The sequence below is a fragment of the Panicum virgatum genome, chromosome 9K, assembly GCF_016808335.1.
Source record: "Panicum virgatum strain AP13 chromosome 9K, P.virgatum_v5, whole genome shotgun sequence".
Taxonomy (NCBI): Eukaryota; Viridiplantae; Streptophyta; class Magnoliopsida; order Poales; family Poaceae; genus Panicum; species Panicum virgatum.
Genome location: NC_053144.1, coordinates 48,076,318 through 48,086,346, shown reverse-complemented (window position 1 = coordinate 48,086,346; position 10,029 = coordinate 48,076,318). Strand labels below are relative to the sequence as shown.

The 10,029-nt window shown below is 50.7% G+C and overlaps 3 protein-coding genes across 3 annotated transcripts; all 3 read right to left on the bottom strand.

Annotated features, from left to right (window-relative positions):
- Positions 1–700: 700 nt before the first annotated feature.
- Positions 701–2,825, bottom strand: LOC120651839. The gene has a single exon (XM_039929476.1). The coding sequence runs from the start codon at positions 2,039–2,041 to the stop codon at positions 1,112–1,114; it is 930 nt and encodes a 309-aa protein (XP_039785410.1). The 5' UTR covers positions 2,042–2,825; the 3' UTR covers positions 701–1,111.
- A 1,650-nt stretch (positions 2,826–4,475) lies between these two features.
- On the bottom strand, positions 4,476–6,052 carry LOC120651836. The gene has a single exon (XM_039929473.1). It carries the CDS (start codon positions 5,820–5,822, stop codon positions 4,749–4,751), a length of 1,074 nt encoding a protein of 357 aa, XP_039785407.1. The 5' UTR covers positions 5,823–6,052; the 3' UTR covers positions 4,476–4,748.
- A 1,033-nt stretch (positions 6,053–7,085) lies between these two features.
- LOC120651837 (histone H4) lies at positions 7,086–7,713 on the bottom strand. Its single transcript, XM_039929474.1, has one exon. The coding sequence runs from the start codon at positions 7,602–7,604 to the stop codon at positions 7,293–7,295; it is 312 nt and encodes a 103-aa protein (XP_039785408.1). The 5' UTR covers positions 7,605–7,713; the 3' UTR covers positions 7,086–7,292.
- Between the last annotated feature and the right edge of the window lie 2,316 nt (positions 7,714–10,029).

Genomic DNA, 10,029 nt, shown 5'->3' with positions numbered 1-10,029 from the left:
TGGAGAAGAGGTAGGTTATTTTGATGCTACAAATTTGGTAGTTCAATCAATCTACAGTCTTTTGGAGCTTTTAAAACTCCACCTATACTCAGTAGCGGAACCAGAATTTCAGTTTAAGGTAGTCCTAACTAGTATATGTGTCAATATGGTCTTTATTTTGTGCTAAAGTTTTATTAAATTATTAATTAGTGAAAGAGAAAATCTTAAAATTTAAGGTAGTCCAAGGTATATAGTGCTACTTAGCTAGTTCCACTGCACATACCTCTTTTTTCTAAACTGTACTTCAAAAACTACATTTCTTGATACTACGATTTCTTAAAACAATACCCAATTAGGCACCAAGTGTTTACCAACTAGTCAAATTAATATCTGTTTAGTTCTCAAATAGTTGTATTACAAATTTAAATTCCAAAGTATCCGTGTGCTAATCTACAACAGTAGCTATACTGCAGGATTACTAAACAAAATTTCAATTATAACTATTGTGCAACTGCTACGGACTAAAGTTCATAATCTACTCTTGATGACTTTTTCGTTTCATAATGCACCTGACTTTTCGTTTCATAATGCAATGATTGTAATAATCAAACAGACCAAAAATAGAGCTCGGCATAACGTCATTTGCACCTGCTATAAAGAGTTCATTTTAGGGCACTTAGCTATGAAGAGGTTGACTAGAGCTATACAGAGAACAGCCGCATTTGCTTCTCGTTCTTTCCTCTTGCAAAATGCCTTGAAAAAGAAAATCTCTTGCCAAACTGGTACAGCTTACAGACATTGGACCTTTGAGTGCTCATGGACAGCACGTGTATTCACGTGGAGTAACATTTGATTACAAAAAAACATATAGTGGGCTTGTTTCAGGGTGTGTTTGGCAGGGCTCCGGCTCCTTCAAAAACAGCTCCGGCTCTGGCTCTTTAGATGGAGCAGCTTCTCTCGTGGAGCTGAAGCCGTTTTAGAGAAACGTTTGGCACAACAGCTTCATGTAGATGTTAAAATACAATGAAAGTGTAAAATGACCACAATACCCTTCTTTTTTAATTTTCCACTCTTCTTATTTATTTCCTTTCTTTCTATTTCTTTTTTCCTTTTCTTTCCATTCTCTCTCTCCTTATCCACTACCGTCTGCCTCATCCATCCCCATCGCGCGGAGAAGCTTCTGCCACCGGCTGTCGCCCGCCCTCCTGCGCAGCTCGCAGCCGGCCCCGCCCGCCATCTCCTTGCTCCCTTGCTCCAACCACCGCCGCTCTCTACTCCCACCGCGCCCACACCTGCCGCTGCTTGGGCTCCCGCGGGGCCAGCCGCCGCCACCTGCCACACCCGCATCCGATGGCTCCCGCAGGGCCGGCCGCCGCCCACCGCCACCGACCGCGCCCGCCGCCGCTCGAGCTCCGGCCGCCGCCTTCTGCTTCTTCTCCAGCTCCTGCTGCGCGGCGATGCGGTCGAACTCGTCGCTGAGCTTCCTCGCGCGCTTCCTCTTGGACGCGGTGGCGATGGTGGCGAGGGACTCGTCGTCCTCCTCCTCCTCCGACTGGTCGGACCTGTCGGAGTCCTCGTCGTCGTCGACGACCTCCCGCTTCAGGATCCGCTCTTGCACCACGGCCTCCTCCTCGTCGGAGTCACCGTCGCTGGCTCCGTCGTCCGAGCGCGGCGAGCGACGCGGCGACCCCTCGATGCGGCCCTGGAGGCGGAGGCGCTTGACGCCGAGGCCGCCCATGGACCAGTGCGCCTCCTGCGCCCAGGCGAGGAGCGGCTCGGTGACGGACGGCAGCGGGTCGACGCGGTCGCCCGGGAAGAAGCGCAGCCGCGGGAGGCTGCTGCCGTAGAACCGGCCCCCGCCGCTTGCCACGGCCCACGCCGGCCATCCGCTTGGGCTCCTGAGACGGGAAAAGGGGGAGTGGCAAAATCGCTGTAAATAATTGGAAGTTGATGGGCACGTGGAGGGTGTGGACGTGGGCCTCGAATGAAGTCGCGAGAAGCCTTGTTTCACTGGCTCCGTCGCTCGTATGAAAGCCGTTTGCAGCTCCAGCTGCAGCTTCATACTTGAAGCACCAACATTTTCAACCCTTTGGCAGGGCTCCGGCTAGAGCTGGGTTTGGAGCCGGCCGTGAAGCCCTGCCAAAGACGCCCTCAGTCTGGGAGGGCTCTCCCCGGCTCCGGCTTCACACTGTAGATCACTGTTCATCACTGTAGCGCGAAGCCGGAAGAGCCAGTGAAACCTGGCTTCAGCAGCTTCACCCGTTCCTCAGGCAAAGCCGGCGCGTTTCGGCTCCGTGCTACAGTGCCGCACAGTGCCGCACAGTGCCGCAGCACTGTAGCACGGAGCCGGAGCCGCCGTCCAGAGCCCTCCCAAAGGGGCCCAATAACGCTGATACTATCTAATGAATTGGCTTTAAAACTAAGGCATCAGAGCAATGCAATATCATAATTCATACACAGTACTACGATAAAACTTCGCCGAGCCTTCACTGTTACAGCTTGGAGTTCCAAGCGGAAGCACCGGGCAACCGGCGCACCGCACAGACGATGCGCCCGCACCGCTGCTGCCGGCTAAACCCAACCGCCGGAGAGACCTTTTCCCCGTCCTGAGTTCCTGACGGCCTCGGGACAAGATACACTTACGCCGCCTCCGGTTGCACTTGCACTTGCACAGTTGCACCTGCAGTCGCAGGAGAGCGCGGGCGGACTGGTTGACAACGAAGACCTCCTGAGGCGCCGGTGCGTAATGGGGTTCTTGAGCGGGTCGATAATGTAAAGAGGGATAGAGGTAGACCTAAACTGACGTGGAATGAGTCGGTTAAAAAAGACCTTAAGGATTGGAATATCTCTAAAGAGATAGCTTTGGATAGAAGCGCTTGGAGACTAGCTATCAATGTGCCTGAACCTTGAACTTATTTCTTTCAGGTTTTATCTCTAGCCTACCCTAACTTGTTTGGGAAAAAAGGCTATGTTGTTGTTGTTGCTGCTGCCCAGCATGCACATGGTCACACGAATTTCTTACATCAAAATCCTGTAAGTGGATTTAGACCAAGCAGGGTAAACCAGAATTAGAGATCAAACACCAGAAATTGTGAAGCAGACATGAAAAATACACTACTGTTCATCTTCCATCTTGGTGAGTCTTGGAAACATTAGAACTACCTCTAGGCTCTTAAGTGCCTTTCGTCGACTTATTGCTTTCCCTTTTCTCGATTTAGTATAAAACGAACAGTATATGTAGTGTCATACCCCCATCTGTAGCAAATTCGGAAGGGGCTTGATCTACTCAAGACCAAACTGTACCACATTATCAGACATAACTTAGGGCACCATATGATGTAAGGGGCAAATAAACCATGGATCAACGATCCAAACAGAAAGTAAACAATGCTCGCTAAAGAAACATGGCAGATTTCAGTGCTTGCTTGAAGCAGCATAACTATGACATTATCTGATTACCACATTTTTTTATCATATTACCACCTGTTTTTATATGCTAAATATAGGACAAATAATATCTTCAGAAACATATTGATTACCTATACTAACTGAAAGGCTGAGCAAAGTGAGTCAAACAATTCAATGGAAATACTGTGTTAGATTGCTAACAGAATTATATAATACAGAAATAGCTTGTAAAAAAAGCAAAATACAAATTAAGTACCTTGTTGATGAACCCCTGCAACAAGGACGAGCGCACATTGGGATTTTTCTGCAGTACTTTCTCAAGCAATGAAGGAAGGATGAAGTGTGGAGCATCTGCTTCAATTAGTTATAGATTCCAGTAACACTAGTTTGCAGCTTACAAAATGAGAACACTAAATATTGGAATAAAGCAGAAAAGAGAAAGCAAGGTTCCCAATACAATGTAATGAGTTCCAAATGTCTGCAGCTCATTGTAAGACATTTTTTGATCCATTGAAAACCTAGTTTTGTCTAGGAGGCATTTAAGGATCTCATCTGAAGCTAATTATTCATAAGGTATGCACTGAAGACCAGAGGCTAACTGAAGAAAAAAATAACTACATCTTCATTCTTCTGAACAGTAGTGACACATTATAATAGCAGTAACTAATTCTTATTTCTTGTAGAACAGGAGGACTATAGTGGCACATTGCTGTAGCATTAAGCATTTCTAGAACCATCAGTTGCACTCTTGGCATAACCTTTACATACAGTATGGTCACTGCAACACTCTGTTCAACGACCATTCAGCATGCAGCATAGTCATAGGCTTAGAGACCGGAACAGCACAAATCTTAGAACTAGCAATGAAAGGTATTTGACTATATTAAGATGGAATAGTACAGCTACCATCCAGTTGATCTCAAATTTGACATGTACAGATAGATCATTTATCAAAATTGGTTTAACTCAATGGTTCCAGGCTGGGAGCATCATTGCGAGATTCAGAGAAGCTTTTGAATTTACCACAGCGAAGACAGAAAACACATCCTATTGTCAAATTGGAAACTATTTCTTAGTATCCCACAATCTACATGTCAGAATCACCGTCTTAGTTATTTCTCAACAAAAAGTATACAGTACAACCAGCTCGGTTTGCCATTCAGCAAATAACAGTGTGGTTCTAAGATGTTCCTATTTTACAATCTACGGTTGAGCAATCCAAGGGTGACTTCTGGCAAGCAACCCAAACATTGAAGGAATCAAAGAACCTTCCTAGTTCACAACAATTTAGTTACCCGTGTACTGTTACGGACCAAAAGAACAGGGGGTGGGGACAAACCTGGTCAAGAACCCCCACCCACTCAAATCCTTTGTTGTGACTCAATCACCAATGCATTGAGCATGATATGCAACACGGCGTCATACACCTCGCCATCATAATGCATTCCATCGGCCGTGCATTGCTGCCCACACCCCTGTGTGAGCTTCCCCACATCAAGCAGTAGGAATGGGCCGCCATCACCACGAACGAGGCCCCTCTGATCGACCTCGAGGTCATAGGCGCGCAGCATGGTGCCGTTCATGTGTGCCCTCTTGGCGTCTGTGTTGAGCATGTGGTTCACTAGGTGTGGCAGGCCGAGCCAGAACATATGCGGTGGTGGTACTGGTAGCGGCGAGCGCAGCGACTTTGCGGCACCGGCTACGGACGCCAGTGCATCGCCGTAGCTCGCGGCGTCCGTGACGTGAAGCATGTGCCAGAGCCCAGATCCGAGGACTAGCACATCGGGGACGCGCGGCGCGAGGCGCAGATCCTCGCGGAGCAGCCGCGTGAGGTTGCTCTCGAAGGGCGCCCAGACGAAGTCCACGGAGATGCCCCGAGCCGGCACCGCGGCGCGGTAGTCGCTGTGGCGGCGGAATAGCTCCGGTTCGGCCGCCGCCGCCGCGGCCGGGTCGAGCAGGAGGCGCAGCAGCGCGAGCACGAGCAGCCGCGCCTGCGAGTCCCCGGCCACCATCACCCAGGACCCGTTGAGCAGCAGCGACGCGTCGTCGCGCGACAGCCGCGCGAACCCGCAGGCGGACGCCAGCGAGGGCGGCCACGACCACGTCCGCGCGGCCCCACCTCCCAAGCCTTTGGCGGCGGCGGAGGCGGCGTCAGACCACGACACGCGGTGCAGGAACGGGACGCAGGAGGACCCGGAGGAGTCGGCTGCGGAGGACGCGGCGCCGGGGCCGGGGAGGAAGAAGGAGGCGGCGAGGAGGTGGGGCACAGAGGGGAGGTAGGGGGAGAGGTGGACCCCGACGGCGAGCGAGACGAAGAGCGCGCCGGAGAAGAAGAGCACCTTGTTCCGGCTGAGGTGCCACCCCGCCAGCCCCATGGGCACGAACAGCACGACGCACGCCGCGACCACGCCCGCCTGCGCCGCGGCCGACACCATCGACCGGCCGGACCGGGCGGCGGCCTGCGCTTCACCCCCGTGAGCGCGCGCGCGAGCGAGCGGCGAGGCGCCACCAGATCTGGACCGCCGTGGGGCGGGATCGCGGGCCGCACGGGATTGCGCGGGCAGGCAGGCGGGCGGCGTGGAGCGGAAGCGAGGGAGGTTAGAGGGGCGTCGCGTCGCGTCGCTTGGTGGGTTGGTGGGTGGGGGTGGTGGGGTTGGGGACGGAGATCGGGGCGGGTCGGCGGGATGGGAACAGCGGAACGGCAGAGCGGGTGGGGAGGGGACGGGAGGGCGCGCCGGCGCCTCGCCGCTTGGGGGCGTGGGCGTGGGCGTCGGTGACGACGGGGGCGTGGGGCGCCCGGCGTGGATGAGGGATTGGATTGGGTCGGTTGCTCCGTCCGGCCTTTGTTGGCACCTGGAAGAAAGGTTAGTAAACTGCTCCTTCAGATTTGGGCTTTGAGATTATCATTTCCATTTATGCAGTGTGTTCCAGCTCTAAACTACTCCTTCAGATTTGGGCTTTGAGATTATCATTTCCATTTATACTGTGTGTTCCTGCTCTAAACTACTCCAGATTTGGGCTTTGAGATTATCATTTCCATTTATGCAGTGTGTTGCTGTGGCTGGTTGTTGATACTGATTTGCTGCGAGAGACTGTAAAAGAAAAATACTGCTGCTTCTTGTTACAGCGAATTCAAGTGTGATTCAACCTCACCGCTGCAGCTGTACTAGATGAGAGGCGTAAAAAAAAACTTCGCCACTCGCCAGGCTCTAGTCTCGAGAGAAAAAAAATCTCAATCGGATCTCGAAGCTGGTGTGAAGCACGCACCGAAAATGGAATCGCGGGTTTCAGATATTCCGTTTTTTCGTTGGCTTCAAATTTGGCTTTCGGCCTGCACTTCACTGCTTCCCGGGGATCTCAGCGCGATCGTCCCTCACCAACGCCGGCCACATTTTGAACTGAACAAATTGCCGTAGTGCTCACGCGTCTCCTGACATCACGACGGAAGCAAATCGGTCTCAGGGGAACCACTCGCTCTACCAAATCTTCCGCCCGATTCCGTTGACCACTAGTCCTGTACCCATTTTGACCTCCCTCCGATTGGAGATTGCTATCCAAGCTAGATTGGGACATAAAACAGCAAACCGTGTCAGTCGAAGCTAAAATTCATCAACGGAGTTTGCAAATTTCCCAAAAACATCACCCGACAAGCCTGAACAAGAGCGAAGCCATGGCCAATTCGGGAAGGATGGACGAAGAACTCTAATCATGCCTCAGAACATCGATTCATTCAATTGATAGGCTTCCAATTCACCATTACAACCATAAACACCTACTATTAAGTCAACACCACAACGCAGCTAGGCACAGGACAGAACGCAGCACATCAACTCCTCTAACCCATCAGGAACCCTAGCTAGGTGCCTGCACGCGACCCACAGGGCGCGGGCGGGGGGCGGCCAGGCTCAGCCGCCGAAGCCGTAGAGGGTGCGGCCCTGGCGCTTGAGCGCGTAGACGACGTCCATGGCGGTGACGGTCTTGCGGCGGGCGTGCTCCGTGTAGGTGACGGCGTCGCGGATGACGTTCTCGAGGAAGATCTTGAGCACGCCGCGGGTCTCCTCGTAGATCAGCCCGGAGATGCGCTTCACGCCGCCCCTCCTCGCCAGCCGCCGGATCGCCGGCTTCGTGATGCCCTGGATGTTGTCGCGGAGCACCTTCCTGTGCCGCTTGGCGCCGCCCTTGCCCAGGCCCTTGCCTCCCTTGCCGCGGCCCGACATAGCTTCTGCTGCGACGACGACCTGGAGCTTGCCGGAGGCGCGGAGGATTCGAAGGATTTGGGAGGAGGAAGATTTGGGGATTTTGGGCGAGATGGGATTGGGAGTGATGGGGGCGGGATTTTATAGGAGGCGGGGAAAGGGGAGCGATCCGTGGGATGGTGGTGGGCAGGACGCCGATTGGGTGAGTGGCCGGGCGCGGATCGTTGACGTGGCTGCGCGGACGGGGAGATGCGGGTCGATCCGTGGGAGGTGGTGCCGCACCGTTGGATGGAAAGAACAGGCGCTGATTGGTATGGAAGGAGAACCACGGATTGATGACGTGGCGAGCTGTAGCTACTTGCTTGTCGAGTGGGCCTGCTTCGGCCCTTTGCGACTCGCGAGCATAGCGTAAAAAGGCCCGCTTCCAAAACACACCCAGGCCGTACCGTGTTCGGCCTAGTGGGACAATATTTTCAATGTTACCGGGTAGGTACTTTGTTACCAATTTTAATTATATTTAAATTTGTGCATCTAAAATTCTAACAAAAAATATGAATGAAATGAATAGAGCATACAAGCATCTACTGTTATGCAAAATTGGAGATACAACTGAAATTTGTGCCTTGAAAAAAAAAGAGAAATCAGCCTATGAATAGTAGCGGGTTGTGGATCTGAGATGAACAGTTGAACCCGTAACTATTTAAGTGCAAGATTCTCTTTTTTGTTTCTTCTTGCACAAATTTTTGTTCAACCTCAAACTTTGCATGATGCTAGATGATTACATGCTCTATCCATTCATATTTTTGTTGGAATTTTATATGCACAAATTGAGGTGTAATAAAAGTTGGTAACACGATAACACCCTAATAGTGCCACACCGGAGATGTTCCCGATCCAGTGGCTAGTCTCACAAAGGTTACAAACTTGACTCGCCTAATCTATGACTATCCAAGAATTAATTATTGGTGCTACTATTCTCTATTTTCTAAAAATATAGTTGTGTTCAAGTTTGTCCAAAATCAAATATTTTATTCTTCAACCAACAATATGTTTAGAAATATTTTCCTACAAATAGGTAAAATATTATGCCGGTTGGTTTCACAAATAATTTGCTAACATTATTTTTGTATCAGCGGTCTTTATAATCTTTTGGCTATTTTTAGAGCATCTACAGCATTTTGGCAAATCGAGTTGTCATCTTTGATTTTTGGCAAAAACGTTAAAAATACTCCTCCAACAGTTTGGCAAAAGACTGGGCAATTTTTGGCAACTTGGGAAAAACCAGCCTCCAGCGCGTAAATATACGCGTGCGGCGCGCGGTTGGCATCGTGGTTTCTAGTCAGGTGGGAGGGTGAAAAAAGAAATAAATAACAGAGAAGGGTTCCTGATTTAAGTTTTCAAGAGGTGGAAGGGCATAAATATAATTTTGTTTCTCTCTTAGGGTTCCTGATGTAAGTTAGATCTGGATTTGGCAAGTGAATTATACCAAACTGTTGGAGATAAGCTCTTTTTTTACTTGGCATATCTTTTTAGAAGTTGGCAAAACACAAAATATACCAAGTAAAATATGACAAACTCTTGGAGATGCTCTTAGTCAAAGCTTTAGCTACGTTGCAGAGGCTTTGGAGTGAAGAGTATTCCTTTCCAAGCTTGATTGGTCAGCGTCGGCGCTGTGCATTTTGGATTTTACTATGGGAGTTGCCCTCGACAACATGCGGGCCTCCGGCTAGTTAATTCAGCTTTACCATCTCGCGACAGAGCAGGTTCGCCATCGCATCAGGCAAGTTGCGTTAAAAGAAGCGGTGATTAGCCTAGCAAGATTGCAAGATACTGCTTAGAATGGTGTAGTTTTGGCAACACGAGGGCGGCACAAACAAGGTACATCCTCGTTTGCATCCCAGGATCGACAAGTCTTAATTTTCAAAAAAAAAAGACAAGTCCTTGCAATCGACGGCCATACATATCGACTAAATTTGAGCCGGGTTTAAATACCTTTTAATTAGCCCACGGTTTTATGCTGCGCTTTTGCTTTTCAACCGAAGTGCATGTCATCACAGGTTAAATAGGACGTCGATGCGACGCTCACACAACGCCAAGGGCTAGGGGCAGAATAGGAAAATCTTATACTCGAGCCTCCGGGGCCGTGCTATAGACGGAGCAGGCCAACTCGCACTTCGCTGTCACGGTGACCTCTCGTGCGAATTTAGCAACCTTGTTGGAGCCATCTGCAGAACGGCGGAGGCAACTCTTGAGTTCACTGGAAACTTCAGAGCAAGGAAGAAAGGTAAGAGGTGACTAACGCTGACGCTTCACCTACTCCCCGGGGCTTGGCCGTCCGTCCCCGTTTCAGACTTCAGACAAACAAACAAAACTCTGGATGATAGGAGCCGGTCCTGTCTCCGGGGCAGCCGCCGTGAGCCCGTGAGCACGCGCGGCCGGAGGCAGC

Bases quoted from the DNA above. Each gene is read 5' to 3' on its own strand.
- LOC120651839 (XM_039929476.1), bottom strand. From the start codon at position 2,041: ATGAAGCTGCAGCTGGAGCTGCAAACGGCTTTCATACGAGCGACGGAG.
- LOC120651836 (XM_039929473.1), bottom strand. From the start codon at position 5,822: ATGGTGTCGGCCGCGGCGCAGGCGGGCGTGGTCGCGGCGTGCGTCGTG.
- LOC120651837 (XM_039929474.1), bottom strand. From the start codon at position 7,604: ATGTCGGGCCGCGGCAAGGGAGGCAAGGGCCTGGGCAAGGGCGGCGCC.